Source organism: Varanus komodoensis, unplaced genomic scaffold, assembly GCF_004798865.1.
Source record: "Varanus komodoensis strain SLA01 unplaced genomic scaffold, ASM479886v1 scaffold78, whole genome shotgun sequence".
NCBI classification, from domain to species: domain Eukaryota; kingdom Metazoa; phylum Chordata; class Lepidosauria; order Squamata; family Varanidae; genus Varanus; species Varanus komodoensis.
The window spans coordinates 1,710,185-1,726,043 of NW_025336455.1; the positions used below are offsets into that span (position 1 = coordinate 1,710,185).

Consider the following 15,859-nt stretch of genomic DNA (forward strand, 5'->3'; position numbering starts at 1 on the left):
GGTGAGGTGGCCCACGCTGCTCCGCGCTCCCGGGGTGGGCCGGCGGGAGGCCGCGCGGGGCGGGCGCCCGGTGCCGCCGGCAGCCGCACCCGGGAGGACGGGCACCCGCGGGACCTTCGCTGCCGCTCGGGCGACCGTCTCCGCGGACGGGCCGCCGGCCGCTTTTCCGGGGACCCGGCCGGGGCCGCCGGGCAGGGTGGTCGGCCGCCCGCGCAGCGCTTGCCCGGCCTTGGGATCCCCGGATTCGGCTCCCGGGACAGCCGTTTCCCTCCCTCTCAGTGGGGACACGCTTCCTGGCTGGCCGGGGGATGCTGGAAGTTGTAGTGCAACCGAGCTGCAGGCTCCCAGGCAGGGGCAGGCTGCTGCAGGGGCTGGCCGGGCACTGTCTGCCGCGCATCCCTCCCCTCCCCTCCCCTCCCCTCCCCGCATTGCCCCAAAGCCAGCGCGCTCCGGGCGGTCGAGGGAAGAGGGCGAGGTTGGCGCCAGGTGGGCTTCACCGGGGGAGCCCCTGCCTGCCTGGCTGCCCCCCCCCCCGCCTCCCTCGGAAGACCTTGGAGGCCGGTCGCGGCGCGTGGAGGCCTCGCCGGGTCTCGTGCCCCTTCCCGGGACGGGGCATCCTCCGTGGAAGGGAAGGGGGCAGGCCGGGAGCCCCTTGCTGGCTTGCCCGCCCGGAGGACCACAGGGCAGGGGCCGCTTCGGGCGCCGTCCAGTCCAGCCCGGCGCGATGCAGCAAGTCCGGAGCAAGAACCCCCCCAGCTGGTCACCGTCCCCTGACGGCCCCCAGCTGCAGGGGGACCCCCACCCGGGCCAGTGCTTCCTCAGCCAAAGCACTCCTACTGGGGGAGGCGTTGGTCTGCCCCCCTGCAACCTGGACTAGGGCTTCCCCCCCTTCCATGTGGCAGCCCCAGGGGGCTGGCCAGCAAGAGGGGCTCCATGTGCCAGAACCAGAGGGAGAGCTGCAGTGCAGCATGGGAAAAGAGTGCGACCCAGTCATGCAGGACGGCAGTGGGGCTGCCCCATGGAGCAGGCCGGAGGGACAGTCGAGGCGGTCGAGGGAGACGCGTTTTCATTCTGCGCACGCTTAGATCACGGAATTCGCAACTTGCCGTGTTGGCCTCTGCTGCTGGGGGGCTTTGCAAGGAGGCTGGGGGCTTTGCGTGGCTACTAGCCTTTCTCCGGCATGGGAGGCAGTCCACCTCTGTGCCCGGTGGCTGAGGAGCATGGGTGAGGGGGCTGCTGAGCCCCCGTCCTGCGTGGGGGTTTCTCGGGCGCCTGTTGGTGTTTGCTGGAGAGGAATGCCGGGCTCGAGTGGCCCATGGTCCTTGGAGTGTTCTGGGCTACTGTTCCCGCAGCCCCTGGGGCTCATGGGTGGGGCGGCCCAGATACCCATTGCCCACCAAGGGGGCTGTCCGGCTGCGTCCGGAATGGGGCCGTTGAGCTGCTTGCCCCTGCTCTCCGTGAGCCTGGCGGCCGTCTGTCTCCTGAGGCGTCTCCCAGGGGCCGCCGCGGAGGGCCTCGTCGCAACACAGAGGTCCGGAAACTTGTGCTCAGGTGTGAGCAGAAGCTGCTCTTGTCTGGTTGTCAAAGGCTTCTGCGTTCGTGCAGCGCAGGGCTGGAAACGGGGAAGTTCCGAGCGCAGGAGCATCCGGATGCCAGAATGCAGGAGTGCATCTCTGAGGGAAGTGGAGGTGGGGGAAACGGGGGCAGCCCGGGAAAAGAAGATGTGGGCGGGAGCCATTGGGGGAGCTCTCTGGGAGAGACCAGGCGGCTGGTGGAGAGGTCCCCGACCCTCGTGCGCCCGTGCCTTCCCGTGCGGCCCCACCGCTTCCAGCCCGGCCCTCTTCTCTTTGCCGTGCAAGGACTGAAATGCACATAGGGAATCCAGCCTGCTTGGGGCGGGGGTCACACTCCCCTGGAGGAAGCGGAGTGGTGGCTTCGGGTGCCCCCCGAGCCTTCCTTGCTTGCCCCTTGAGGCCCCGGTGGCTCGAGTGGCCCAAGCGCCTTCCAGCGGCCTTGGCGGGTGGTTCTGCTGCACCCAGGTCCCACATCCTCCCGCCCATCTGGGTCCCGCGTGCGCCTGGCCGCGTCATGTGCTCGCCCACTCGCCAGTTCTGGCACTCCCCACATGGCCATGCGCCGAACCGTGAGGGAAAGGGCGGTTTGCAGCCTGGGCCGGCCGGCTGGCCCTCCCTCCCTCCCTCGGCCTGCTGCAGGCCCTCAAGCCCAAGCCGTCCCACTGATGTCCTCCGTGATAAGCCCGATGGCCTTGGCAGTCGCCTCCAGGCTGAGAACAGGAGAGCAAGGCCTCCGGAGCCCCCCCCGGCCCCCCGCCCACTGTGCCCGGGAGGTCTGGGCCGGCCGGAGAATCCCTGTGTGCCAAGGCTGCGGCGGCACATGGCTGGCAGCGGGGCGAGCCTGGAGCCAGATGCGGGCCGGACGGGCCGCCTCGCTGGGCCGTGGGAGGGCCCCCCGCACACGTGCACTCGGAGCCCCGCAGGGTCCGGCTGGGGCACGGCGTGGGCGGCCACGCTGTCTCGCCCCCGGCACATCCCCTGAAGCTGCTGCCTGGTGGCCCGGGGCCTGGCGTCCGCATGAGAGCCAGAGCGGGGCGACTGAGGGGGTGCCGGGGGGGCTCCTCCGCGCTCCTCGCTCAGCGGCACCTGCCTCTCCAGCTCAAGGTGTTTCCAGGCCGCTCGCTCCCCAGGGGCGCGGCCCACGCCGGGCTGGGGAATGGGCGGCTGGGCCCGGGCCCCACACACGCGTCCTTGGCGTCTCTGGAGGGGCAGCCCCCACGCCCCGGGGCCTCACCGCGCATCGTCCTGCCTCCCGCCCAGGTCTGCCGCTTCCACTGGCTCCTGCTGCAGCGCCGGAAGCCGCCCTGGCCCCCCCTGGCCCCGCTCTGCAGGCCGCACTCCGCCGCACCGGCCCCCAGGTAGGCGGCAGACGGGGGGCGCCCACCGAGCCCCCTGCGAGTGGCAGCGCCGGTGCCTCTGGCGGCGGGTGCTCAGACTCACGGGGCTGGGGGGGGGGGCTCTTCCCTGATGCTGGGGGTGGCTTCCACACCCCCTTTCTGAAGCTGGCGGGGGATGATGGGAGATGGTAGTCCAGCTCTTGCAGAGGATATCGAGCTGTGGAGCAGCTTCAGGAAAAACGGCCTTGGAGGCTTTTTGTGGGCCTCTCCTTTCCTGTGGATGCATCTAAGAAATCCGGGCAGTTTCATGTCCGGGGGCCACAAAGGACGCGCTTGGTCTTCGGCGAGGCCCCCTCCGTGCTGCCTCCCTTTCCTCGGCTCTGGGCCAGCTGCAGGCACTTGGGTCTGTGAGCTGCCTGAACGCCTGTGCCCGCCTTCCTCTCTGCCTCGCAACAGCCCTGTGCGGTAGCTCAGGCGCAGAGTTGGCTCGCCCAGGGAGTGGGGTCCTGGCCCCAGCCTGAGTCCAGCCCCTGCTGGCCCTCGCCCGTCGCCCTCCGGGGCAGGTGGCCGGGCCCTGCTGCCCCAAGGGGTGGCGCTCTCCCATCAGGCAGCCGTGGGGCTGTCCCAGCTCAGGTCGTGTCCCGGCCTTCCTCCCCGACCTCCTCCTCCTCCTCTCCCGCAGTGTGCGAGGACGGCGGGGGCTGCTGCAGAAGGTGCTCCTGGGCACGGCACTGGGGCTCCCGCTGGCCGCCGGCGCCTGCTATGGCCTGGCCGGGAAGCAGGAGCGGCGCAGGATGAAGCTGATGGCCGCCGGCACCCAGCGCTTCCTCAGGTAGCGGCACCTGCGCCCGTCCCCAGGGCAGGCCCTGCCGCACACCCCCGGAATGCCCCACAGCTGCTCGCCGCCCCTCTGTGCGGCATGCCCCCGGGGCCGGTGGGGGTGGCTGAGCAGCCCCTTCCCTGCGCTGTGCCGTTCGGGGTTCGGCTGTGAGCAGCCCCCCGGCTGCCGCTGGTGGGAATGGTCTTCCAAGGGCCGTTGGGAGGGCTGCCGGCCTGGGGCAGGGAGGAAGCCCCTGCCCACCCTCCGTCGCTGGATGTGGGGGCCCGCCGGGGCCACACCTGGGATAGGCTGCTGCCGGCATGTGTCCTGCTTGGGGACGGCTGTGCCCGGTCCCAGATACGGGGACATGCAGTCTGCTTGCGTGCAGAGGTCCTCTTGCTCAGGGAGCCGGGGCCGAGCTCTGGCACCTGGAAGTCAGCGGTACAGGGGGAGCTGCCCTCCAGAGGCTCCCGGAGTCCCGCTGGAAGGAGCCAGCCTCATCCAAGAGGGAGGGAGGGAGGGAGCGGCAGGCGCCAAAGTTCTCAGCCCTCCTGCCTTCCCCGCTCTCTCAAAGGTCGCTGCAGCTGGGCTGCCGGATCTCCGCGGATTACTGGTGGACGTACCATGTCACGCTGCGGGGCCTGGATGAGGTACGGCACCCGCAGCGTTGGCCGAGGCGCTGGGCCCCGCAGCCGGCCGAGAGCCGCACAGGGGTTTCCCGGCCGCTGGAGGCCCGGCGAGGGTCCTTTGGGCCCTCGCTCGCCCGCCCGATGCAGGGAAGAGGCGCAGGGAGGGGAGGGCCGGGCCGGGACCGCAGGGGTAGTCGAGGCAGGGCGACACAGCGCTGCCGCTCCCTGGCGGTTCAGCCCCCGAGGCGTGAGGGCATTGCTGCCCGGAGCGGCATCCTGGAGAGCCCAGGCCAGGCCAGGCGGCTTCCCCGAGGGGCTGGGGGCTTGCCGGGGCGCCTCTGTCGGGGGCAGCTGTGCCGACTGGAGCGGGAGGGGAGCCCGATTGGGCCCGTATCTGTGCCGGGGGGCTTCCCCAGTCGGAGCGGCCTCCCCCCCCTTGGGGCGCGAGGAGCCTTCAGAGCCCCAGGGGGCCGAGCTCTGCCCCCCCGGCTCTGACAACCCGTTCCGCGCGCCCCCTTCCCTGTCGTCAGAGCAGCCCGGAGTACCTGGCGGTCGTGTCCAGCTGTCACCAGCGGGCGGCAGACCGCATCGTCTTGGGGGCCATCGAGAACGGGGGCCTCTACGTCAAGCTGGGCCAGGGGCTCTGCGCCCTCAACCACCTCCTGCCCCCCGAGTACGTCAGCACCCTGCGCGTGCTGGAGGACAAGGCCCTGAAGCGCGGCTACGCGGAGGTGAGAGCGGGGCGGTGGGGGGCCGTCCGGCCACTCCGCTGGCGAGAATGCGGTTGCTGCCAGACGTGGCGGGTGGCCCTCGCGGCTTGCCCAGGCCCCGGGGTCCCTGGAGCAGAGCAGGCCTTCAGCAGGCCCCAGCCCGCCTCCAGCTTGCTCACAGCCTGGGTCCCTCCCCTACCCACTCCCTGTCCTCCTTTCCCCTTGCTGGGTGTTCTTTCCGCTCCGCCGATGACGCTTGGCTGGGAAGGGGTCCCCAGCCCCTCCCGGCAACCGGCTGCCCCCGAACCGCCCTGTGCTGGCAGCTTACGGCTCCCGCCGGACCTCCCGGGGCTCTTTCCGCTGCAGGTGGACGACCTCTTCCTGGAAGACTTCAATGCCCGGGCGGACCAGCTCTTCCGCGAGTTCAACTACCAGCCCATCGCCGCGGCCAGTCTGGCTCAGGTGCACCGTGCCCGGCTGCAGGACGGCACTGCCGTGGCGGTGAAGGTGGGCCGTGCCACGTTGCCCCGGTGTGAGGTGCTGCCAGGCACCCCAGGGGTCCCACGGCGCAGGGGTCCAGCACCGCCAGCCTCCCCCGGCCCTCTCCCTGCGTGCCAGCCCTCCCCTCCCCTCCCCTCGCCCGGTCTCATCGCCCCCCCCCCCCCACCAGGTGCAGTACATTGACCTGCGGGACCGCTTTGACGGGGACATCCGCACTCTGGAGCTGCTGCTGCGCATCATCGAAATCATGCACCCCAGCTTTGGGTTCAGCTGGGTCTTGAAGGTATGCGCGGGGGGGTTGCCCGGGGCTCTCCGGCGAGGAACCCGGTGCTCCGTTCCCTTCTCCCGTGGACTCTCACGAGGCTGTCGAGCAGGGGGAGCCCGGCTCAGGCCCCGCTTCTGCCCCTGCGGGCCTAGATCCGTGCATTCCCCAGCTTGCTTCCTCGGGGCCAAGCGGGGGGCCTGCCTCCGTAGCATCTCCTGGCCCAGCGGGTGCAGCCTGAGCGCTCTGTCTCTGGAGCAGCGCAGAAGCCAGCAGGCTCAGCTGGGGGCCACCCCCCGGGCCGACCCTGCCAGGACGCGAGGGGCCCGTCCAGACTGGTTGGCCCGCAAGGGGGCCGGCCGGGTGATGGAGAGCTGGCAGGCAAACCGGAACGGAGGCCGTGTGTGGATCTCCGCTTTCGCCTGCCTCGCGTTCATCTGAAAATGCTGCGTGCGAAATGGGTGGGAAGGCAGCCGCGCCACGGGAGAAGGGCTGGGAAGCTCCATGCCGGGCTCCTGCGCCAGCCCCTCTCCTCGCGTCGCACGACTCCGCCAGACACCTCCAGAGTCCGCTTGCAAGCCCTTTCGCAGCCGATCCACGTGTCGGTCGGACGCCTCGAGTCCCAGGGCGCAGCAACAAACTCTGGCTCTTGTGTCTGTGTGGCCCGCCTCATGCGCCGTGGGGAGCTGATCCGGAGGGAAGCGGGCTGTGGGGCACTTTGCAGGATGCCTCGGCTCCCCTGCGGTGCTGCTGGGGCGCGGCTGGGGAGCCCGCTGTCTTCCGTAACCCCACGCTGCACCCGACGCACGGGCACGCCAGAGACGTGGCCGCCCCCGGCGCTGCTCACACAGCCAGACGCAAACGGTGCCCGCAGCGCCACCCGCCGCCGCTTCCCCTCCCGCTCTGCCCGGCCGTCTCCTCCCTGCAGGACCTGAAGGGGACCTTGGCTCAGGAGCTCGACTTCGAGAACGAAGGCCGCAACTCGGAGCGCTGCGCCCAGGAGCTGGAGCACCTCGGCTTCCTGGTGGTTCCCCGTGTGCACTGGGCCATGAGCAGCAAGGTGAGTCCACGGAGGCAGCACCTGGCGCATGGGGGGGGTCTGTGGGGGGCAGAGTCCTGGGCATCGGGGGAGAGCGAGGGGGCACCGTTCCCTGAAGAGCCCCCGTTGTGTCCCTTGTCCAGCGGAGGCCGCTGTAATCCGTGCCAGGGCACCGCAGAGGCTTGCGGACCCCTCCCAGACCCCCCTTCAGGAGTTCTGGGGTTCCGGCCTCGATGTTCACACACCTGGGCAGGCGGAACTGCCTTCTAGGCTCCAGGACTCATCCTCTCCTGTGCCTGCCCGGCCGGCTCCTCCTGCCCTTGTGCTTGAGCTTCGGGGGGTGGGGGAGTTGGCCTGGGCCAGAGCAGCTTCACCTCCTCTCTCCTCTCTGCCTCCCCCAAGCGGGTCCTGACAGCCGATTTCTACGAAGGCTGCAAAGTCAATGACTTGGAAGGCATCCGGAGGCAAGGCCTGCAGCCCACGGATGTGAGTGCCGGGCAGCCTGTGGCGGCAGCAGACGGCAGGCCGAGGTGGGAGCCCCCCGACTTCCCACGGGGACGCTGGAGGGCACAGGCGGCCCGTGGAGCAGGCTGCCGCCTTGGTTCCCCAGCTTGGGGCCGGGCGCCCTGGCTCTGCCGCGGAGCCGCTGGGGTCTGCTGCGTCTCGGAGTCCCGAGCGGTGTGCCGGTGGGCCCCCGCTTCCTCTGCGTGGATGGCCGGGCCATTGGGGCAAGTTCTGGCCCAGGCAGGAGGACCCAGTGCGCCCCCTCCTCTCCCTGCAGGCTGCCGAGAAGCTGATCCGGACCTTCGCCGAGCAGCTCTTCCTCACAGGCTTCATCCATGCTGACCCACACCCTGGGAATGGTGAGATGTCCCGAGAGCCCCGTGGGGCAGGGCGGGTGGGGCAGCGGACGCCCGGCCTTGCCTCCAGGGGCTGAGGTCGGCTGGGGGCCCGGCCCACCTCCTGGGGGGCTGTTACTTCCCCCTGGTCACAGCAGCAGCCAGACCTCGGCGCTGGCACTAAAGCGAGCCAGGCGGCGTTTGGGGAGCAAGCATCTGGGGCACCGGCCCGCGGCGAGGAGCACAGGCAGGCGCCGCTGCAGCCGGGAAGCGGAAGGATGGGGCGCCGAGCAGGGCTGCCTGCGACCAGTCTGCCTCCCGGCATGCAAGTCGTGCCGGGCCCGTGTCCCGGGAATGACGAGGCACCTGTTGTCGCCCCGCTGCAGTGCTGGTGCGGAAGGGCCCCGGCGGGAAAGCTCAGCTCGTCCTCCTGGACCACGGGCTGTACGAGTCCCTGCAGGACGCGTAAGGAGGGCGAGGGCGGGGGCGGCCGCGGGGGGGGCGGGGCGGGGGGCCCCCCGACAGGCCGCGTCCCTCCAACGGTCGCTCTGGCTTGCAGGGAGCGGGAGGCGCTGTGCAAGCTGTGGCGGGCCATGGTCCTGCGCGACGATGCGGCCATGCAGCTGTGCTCCCGGCAGCTCGGCGTGAAGGGTGAGGATGCGGCGCGGGGCGTGCCTGTGTGCGCGTGCGTCCGGGCGCCCGCTGGGCTCTCCTGCTCGGGTCCGAATGGCGCTGCGCCCCCTGCCCCGCCAGCCCCCCCCCCCCGCAGTCCCCTCGGCCGAAGCAGGCGGGCGGCACGTCCCCGGGGCTGTTTGGGGGCGGCCGAGGCCGAGCCACGGCCCTGGGACCGGAGAGGCAACACAAGCGGTGTGGCCGTCTTGCCAGCGGCGGCTGCAGAATCCCTCTGGATAGGGCGTCTGTGGCGGCGTTGGCAGGGGATGATGGGAATTGCAACCCAAGGCATGCAAAGGTAACAAGCAGGGCAGCTACTCTACGATGCATCAGTAATTTAGATTAATAACCTATAACATTAATCTATATATAGCTATATAGAATCCATCAGAAAGCACGGCTTTCAGGAGGCAGTTCCTGGAAAATTCGGTTTTGAAGGCAGTGCTCTCACTCAGGCTGCCAGGCACGTTCTGCCAGCTCGAGCCACGCCGCCGCTCAGCATCTTCCCCGTCGTGTCGCCGGGCGGTGTGGGCCCGGAGCCGGTGGCCGCCCCGTGCCGCCCGCGGCGCTCACGCAGAGGCGCGTTCGAGCAGGCCCCTTCGCCCCCTCCTGCCGCGCCGTGGGCCCTGTGTGGCCGCTGGCGCTGACGCCCGGCTTCCCCCCAGCCCAGGACTACTTCCTGTTCTGCGAGCTGCTGCTGCAGCGGCCCATCAACATGGCCGAGCTGGCGCTGTCCAACATCCTGACACAGGAGGAGGCCGCGTACATGCAGGACATGGCCAAGCACCACTTTGACCGCATCATGCGGGTGCTCAAGGACCTGCCCCGTTCCATGCTGCTCGTCTTCCGCAACGTCAACACCGTCCGGGGCATCAACGTGGCCCTGGGAGCCCCCGTGGACCGCTACTACATCATGGCCAAGAGGTGGGCAAAGGGCCCGCCCGCCGAGCCTCGTGGCCCCGAGTGCTTCGGCCCGCGTGGCGGCACGTGCCCTGTGGCGCCGTCGCGAGAGGCAGCCTCGCCCGCCGTTGCACGCAGAGCGATCTGGCCTGCCGTGGCGGCCACGGGCCGGAGCCCCGCTCTCCCCTCTGGCCCTGGCTTTGCGGTGCCGATCCCGTTTCGGGGCAGACAGCCGGCAGCAGTGAAGACAGCGCTCCCCCGCGTGCTTCTGGGCTGGGGAGAAGACGAGTGGCGCTTCAACGTGCACTTGGAACGAGCGGTTAATTTTCGAGGCGGTGTTCATTCCTCCCTTGTGAAATGTCACGGCTGCAGGGAGATGCCTTGATGAGGAAGCGCAACAAGTCGGCCCTGTTGCAAAACTTGCTCCCCAGCCCACGAGCCGCAGGACCGGCCTGGAACATGCCTGGGCGGGGGCAGGGGGCGGGGGCGAGGCTGCTTCAGTGCAAGTTGTGAAGGAGGCGGCACTTCTTTTTATTGACACAGCAGAGAGGGATTTGCCAAGGGCTGCCTTTCAGGCTGGGGCCGGCAGGGCCAACCCTCCCCCAGGCCATCGGCCAGACGCCGCCAGCACGAGGCTCTTGGCGCCTGGTCCCCATGGCAGCCCCTCTCGCGTTTCTGAGTGGGAACCGCTCTTGGCATCCTTGATGCCCTCAGGAGCAGGCACTGGTGCTTTTCCCTCCGGAAGGGGACGCGTGGCAAGCGGGGCCGTGCCGAGCCGAGCAGGAGGGCACTGTCAGACCGCACTGGCACCGAGGCCCTATCCAGAGAGCCCCAACAGGGCCCGTGCACTGAGCCCTTTTTCAGCTGGGCAGCCGCCTGGGCACAGCACGACTGCGACGCAACCCAACCAGCCTGGGCAGGAAGGGGAGAGACTGCCTGCAGCCAGTCCACCTGGGATGGGCCTCCCCTTCCGCCGTCGGCACTCAGGCCCTGCTCCCCGTCTGTCTCCACAGCGCAGTGAGAGGCTGGAGCCATGCCGTGAGCCAGAAGTCGGGAGGCCTCGGCAACCTCGTTCTTTTCCGCTGGATCCGTGCTGCCTGGAACAGCATCATGTTTGAGCTGGCACTCAGGTAAGAGGCCGGGGGGGGGGGGGAGTGGCTGGAGATGGCCGGACGTGGCTGCTTACCTTGGTGTGAGCCCCCAGCCCTCTGGAGCAAACGGGCTGCGTCGAGCCCTGGGCCCCTGCCGACCACCCGTCATTTCTATGCATTTTCATCTCCCGCCCACCCAGGGTACAGGTAACCTCGATGAAGCTCACTACCTCTCTTCTGCGCTTCCTGGTCTATGCCGGTTTCCTGCGTGCCAGTGAAGAGCAGAAGCAGATCTATGAATTCCTGCAGGCGTGAGCCCCGGGCCCGGTGACACTCGCGCGCTCGTGGGATCAAAGTCTTGCGGGAGCGACCGGGCCGTGCCAGCCGGACCGGGCTGCGGGGCTGCTTCATCCCCTGCTGGGGCGAGGCGCCTCCTCTCGTGGATGACTGACATCGGAGCAGTTGTGGCACCGAGGGCGCAGTCCGCTCGGAGCAGGGCCGCCAGCCCTGCGTGCCCGACAGGCGCCTCGGAAGCTGAGGTGGCCTCCACAGACCTTGCGTTTGCCGAAAAGCGTTTACACAGAGCCTCTTGTGTATAATTTGAAATGCAATAAAGAAAAAAGGAGCCGTTGCAGCTCCCTCCGTGTAATTTCTGGGGCCCGGAAAGCCTGGGGCCCGCGGTCACGCGTTTGCCACGCAACCCTAACTCCGCCACCGCCTGCTGCTCCTGGCCTGCAGGGGCCGTGGCTGCCCACGCTGCCTGCTCCCACGCTGCCCGGCGGGAGGCACGCAAGGCCGTCCACAGCGCTCAGGCGCCCCCCTGCAGCTCCACAACCCGGCAGCTGCCCTTGCGAGTGCCACGTTTTTTAGAAATCCTTTCCTGTTTATTTTTTAAAAAAATACAATAGATAAGCTGAGCGGCCCAGCCAGAAGCGCTGTGCATGTGTGGGGGGGGTGAGGGGGAGCCCGAACTCGGTGGCGCTCGCTCCCCAGGGAAACTAGAAATGAGCCGTGACACGATCAATCTCCAGTAAATCTTCCAGGATCTGCAGGGAAGCGAGAAAAGGCCGGACTGTGAAGCAGAGTGGAGGGAGGGGGTGGAGCGCACAGCCAGTGGGGGGAGCAGGTGGAAAAGGGGCCGGCCAGGAGGGCTCCCGGCTCCCTTCTGGAGGCAGCAAGGACCGGCTAGCAGGGACCCCCCCCCCCTTGTGCGAAGCTGCCCACCCGACGGCTCCGGGGTTCGGCAGCGACCGCCAAGCCAGCCCAGCCACAGCGGTGGAAGGCTCCCCAGCCCCCCGGGGCCACTCACGATGTCGGGCGTGGTGCCAATCTTCTTGGCCAGCTCGCTGCGCTCCATGGTGCTCAGGTACAGGTAGCGGTTGAGCAGCTCCCCGTCCAGGATGTTGCGCACGGCGTTCTGCAGGATGCGCCGGTCCATGTGCAGCATCCTGTGGGGGCGGGGAGGCGGCAGCGTGTCAGCAAAGGGGGGCCCAGGGGCGTGCGCCCCTGGCCGGCCGGGCCCCGTGAGGGCAGGGCGCCCCGGGAGGCTGGCGAGGTACCTGAAGGCCCGGGGGTTGAGGCCCGCGTGGTGGGGCAGCATGGTGGTCAGGGCGTTCTGCAGCATCAGCAGGCGCCGGTACGTCTTCTCCTGCATGGGCAGCAGCAGCCCGATCCCGCCGTCCAGCGTGGCTGCGGAGAGAACCGGCGCGGCCTCAGAGCCGGCCCCCTCGCCCCCGGCCCGGGCTCCGCTCGGCTCCCTCTGCCGCAGCGCCGAAGGCCGAGCCCCGAGCCCGAGACCGCTCCTGTGGCCACCCGGGCCCGTGTCCCACGCCACGCACGGGAGGCGAGGGAGCGGCTCGCACCAAGGCGACGCAGGCAGCCACCTTTCTGGGAAGCCATGGAGGCGCCTCTCTCCAGGCGACTGTCCCCAGAGTGCGCGCTCCCTTCCTTGCAGGGGCCCCGTGCCACACTCGGCTGCTCCCGTTCGAAGATGGAGGCAGCCGTTTCCGGGATCCCGACGCTCCACACACACAGTGCCAACCCCGCGCCCGGGCCAGCCCCGGCCCAACGGCGTCCTTGGCGACCCACCGCCCGGCCACGCCTGCACTGCCCCCCCCGGGCCCCACGTACCAAACCACGTGATGTGCTTGTTCTCCCAGGCGATGGCTTTCTTGGTGAGCCCCTCCGTGGCCCCGCGGCAAGGGGTCCTCCAGAAGGCGTTGACGTGGGCGCCCACGTGGAAGTCGGCTCTGCGGAGCAGGCGCATCCCGCCAAAGCTCTCCTTGGCTGCAGAGCGGGGCGGGAAAGGCTCGGGTGAGCACGGCAAGGCCGCCTGGCGCAGGGGCTCGGAGCAGGTCAGACCCCGCTCAGCCCCACATCTTGCAAAGCAAGGCCCAGCCGCCCTCGCGAGTCAGCCTGCCGGAGGCCGGGTACAGGGGGGCAGGGTCCCGCACTCACCTTCCGGCAGGTACATGTAGACCAGGAGGTTCCGGTCCCTGTCGGACACTGCAAGAGAGCAGCACGGCTCAGCCGGGCAGCCGGGGCGGCCAGGCCAGGCCAGGCCGGGGCCCCTTGCCCAGGGCTGTGGCAGCCTCCGCGGGGAGGGCTCTGAGGGCGGCATCGGCGGGGCCCACGCCGCCCCCAGGCAGGACTGCCCCACGCCCCTTCCAAGCGGCAGGCATGGGCGATGCCCCTTCCCATACTCCACCTGGGCTTCGCCTCCCTCTTTTTCAGCCTGCACTTTTGGGTACCAGGATTACGGGGGGGGGGGGGGATTTCCCAAGCATGGATGCCGTGCTGTGCTGCTTCCCCAGCCATGGCTCGGAACGATCTGCATCGCTGATTCTAGCGCCGGCAGCCCAGCTGGGTCTCCTTAATGCAGACCCTTGAGCTCCTTTTCGAGCTGGGGGGTGGGGGGCACAGCTCAAGTTACACTGGCAGTTCGAAGCGGCCTAGAAAAGGCACTGCTGGCCCCCCGCCCTGACCTGCTGGCGGCTCCGCCTCCCAGAATGGGCCCTGCGAGGCACGTGGAGCTGCGTGCGAGCGAGTGAGCGACCTCGCCGGCGGCCCGAGCGGCTCTCCTGTGGTCGGGCCAGAGCACCAGGCCCGCCCTGGCCTGCCCCCTCGCGCACTCGGCACGCTCCTTCACAAGGGGGCTGCAAATGGGGCCGCGGCCGTTGCCCCCCCAAGCGGGCGCAGGCCAGCAGGGCACGGCAGACGCGTCGGGCAAAACCCTCCAGCCGGAAGGACGCCACTCCGGTGCTGCTGCAGGAGCGGGGGTGCTGCAGGGGATGCTGGCGGGGGGAGAGCCTTCCCCGGCGATCTCATCCCTGCCTGCCCCCCCAGGACCAGGCACCTGGGGGATGGGCCAGACTGCCAGGCGGGGGTGGGGGGGGGCAGGCCGGGCCCCCGGCTACGCACCCAGGAAGCCCAGCTGGGCGCTGTCCACCATGAAGTCCACACTGTACACTTCCAGGGGCTTGGCGTCCTGCGGGGAGAGGCTGGGGTCAGCACGGCTGGCCGGGGCAGGCTGGGCCGCCCGCCCGCCCACCCCAGACCGGCAGCGGCGTCCGCACCCGGCTGACAAGCGAGAGAGTCTTGCTCTCCTCCTGGTAGCGCAGCAGCGAGATGCTCTTCATCACGTCGGCCGCCAGGATGAAGTTCTTGACGCTGATCATCTGGTGGATGTAGAGCTGCGTGTCGATGAAGGCCATGCCGGTCAGGTCGTTGTCCTTCAGGCTCCACAGGAAGATCTGGGCGGGGGGGCGGGCAGCGGGCTCAGGCAGGGTGGGCACCCCCGGCCCCGGCGGGGCTGCGGCCCGCGACGCGAGCGAGCCTGCGGGACCCACCCCGCGCTCCCCGGCCGGGCGGCTCACCTTCTGGCCGATGGCGGAGACCAGGTAGCCGTTGCAGTGGCAGAGGGCCGTGACCGGGCCCTTCTGCTCCTTCTCGTACAGCACCTTGAACTTGTTCTTGGTGAGCGGCTGCCCCGGCTCCGGCACCACCTCGATGATGTCCGTGATCAGGACCTGCCGAGGCGGGCAGGCAGGGCGGCCAGTGAGGGCGGCACGCTGCCAGCGCTCCCCGGAGCACCCCTGCCGCCCCTCCGCCTCGCCTCGCGCAGGCCGGAAGGCCCCTGCGCTGGGCCCTGCCGCAAAGTGGCCAGGATGAGGCGTGGCTCGCCGGCGCCACGGGACCTCCGGCCACGGGACTCACCCGCCCGCGGCAGGTCACCTCCTCGCCCTGCATGAGGCAAGTGCCCACGGCGATGTAGCCCTTCAGCCCCGAGACCGTCTCCTCGCTCTTCAGGGACACCGTCTTCATGCAGGTCACGTGCTCCCACTCCTCCAGGTCGATCCTGCGGGGGGGCCGGGCGAGGGGGGCTGAGCAAGGGGGGCGGGCCTGCTGCCCCCCCCTGCAGAGCCAGGCTACCCCCCAGGCCGGCAGCCCCAAGGTGGGGGCCCTTCGTCCAGGCATCGGCCACCTGCCCCAGGCTGGCTGCGCTCGCCACTGAGGCGGGCAGAGCACCGGCCACGCTCGCTGCCCCCTGAGGTCAAAACGCAGTGGGGGCCGGGGGGGCCCTGCCTGGGGCTGCTGGGAAATGCCCTGGCTGGCGCTTGAGGGAAGCAGGATGCTGGGCAGGGGGGGACTGGCCCCGCTCCGGCCCCCTGCCGCCCCCTTGCACTCATCCGAGGGGTGGGCCGGGGACCGGCCAGGGCCTCCCGCTGCCCTCCGCCCGGCGCTTCCCGCGCCTCACCTGGTGTTTGGGATGGTCTCCCAGCTGACCGGAGAGATGAGCTGGATGGAAAAGGCCTCCTGCAGCGGGTGCATGTAGCGATCGTCTGGAAGGGGGACCGAGAGCGGCGCTTGGCCCAGCGGCAGGGGGGGCAGCATGGCGGCGTGCCAGTGCCCACAGGGAAGGGAAGGGAAGGGAAGGGAAGGGAAGGGGCTGGGCCCACCCCACCCTCGCCGCTTCCCCCAAAAGGCCGGGCGTCGGGGCCAGGGGAGGCCCTTCTCAACTGGGACCCCGGCACTCGCTCGCCGAGGGGCCTGCTCCAGTGCTGGGTGGAGAGGGACCGGGGCCTGCCTGGAGCCGCTCCCCGGGAACGTGCGCACCAGCAGCAGGCGCCCTCGGCAGCAGGCCGGGCTCTGCGATGCCACACAGCTCGTCCTCGCAGGAGCTCCCCGGGATGGGCCCCTGGGCCGGCAAGTGCCCCCCAGGTGCGCTCCAGGGGGCACCGGGCTCCCGGCCACCGCCTCGAGCGCACTCACCCCGCTCGATGGTCTCAAACTCCTTCTCCTCGCCCGTCATGCGCGGGATCCGCGTGCAAGGGTTGTTGATGCTGGTGGCCACAGCATAGACCTGCCGGGGGGAGGGGGGTCCATTCAGGCGCCTGGGGGCGCCAAGCCACACAGGAGAGGGCGGGGTGGGGACGAGGCGGCATCTGTGGGGGCTCCCCTGCCCCCAGAGCGCTGTTAAGCCCCC

General features: G+C 70.1%; 2 protein-coding genes across 6 annotated transcripts in view; one reads left to right on the top strand and one right to left on the bottom strand.

Moving 5' to 3' along the window:
• Nucleotides 1-2,591: 2,591 nt before the first annotated feature.
• On the top strand, nt 2,592-11,008 carry ADCK5 (aarF domain containing kinase 5). The gene is made up of 14 exons (XM_044453237.1): nt 2,592-2,932; nt 3,594-3,743; nt 4,306-4,381; nt 4,891-5,091; nt 5,437-5,577; nt 5,741-5,854; nt 6,762-6,893; nt 7,275-7,358; nt 7,654-7,735; nt 8,098-8,176; nt 8,271-8,362; nt 9,049-9,307; nt 10,297-10,413; nt 10,575-11,008. The coding sequence occupies exons 1-14, from the start codon at nt 2,592-2,594 to the stop codon at nt 10,687-10,689; spliced, it is 1,983 nt and encodes a 660-aa protein (XP_044309172.1). The 3' UTR covers nt 10,690-11,008.
• Nucleotides 11,009-11,236: 228 nt separating this feature from the next.
• Nucleotides 11,237-15,859, bottom strand: part of CPSF1 (cleavage and polyadenylation specific factor 1) — a 28,172-nt gene continuing 23,549 nt past the window's right edge. For all 5 annotated transcript variants that reach the window (XM_044453332.1, XM_044453335.1, XM_044453333.1 and 2 more), the window contains 11 exons: nt 15,646-15,736; nt 15,131-15,215; nt 14,590-14,731; nt 14,250-14,402; nt 13,950-14,126; nt 13,795-13,861; nt 12,832-12,879; nt 12,505-12,660; nt 11,934-12,063; nt 11,684-11,822; nt 11,237-11,420 (listed from right to left, as the gene is read on the bottom strand). In XM_044453332.1, coding sequence (XP_044309267.1) covers nt 11,373-11,420; nt 11,684-11,822; nt 11,934-12,063; nt 12,505-12,660; nt 12,832-12,879; nt 13,795-13,861; nt 13,950-14,126; nt 14,250-14,402; nt 14,590-14,731; nt 15,131-15,215; nt 15,646-15,736 — 1,236 coding nt within the window. In that variant the 3' untranslated portion in view covers nt 11,237-11,372. The remainder of the gene's footprint in view (nt 11,421-11,683; nt 11,823-11,933; nt 12,064-12,504; nt 12,661-12,831; nt 12,880-13,794; nt 13,862-13,949; nt 14,127-14,249; nt 14,403-14,589; nt 14,732-15,130; nt 15,216-15,645; nt 15,737-15,859) is intronic.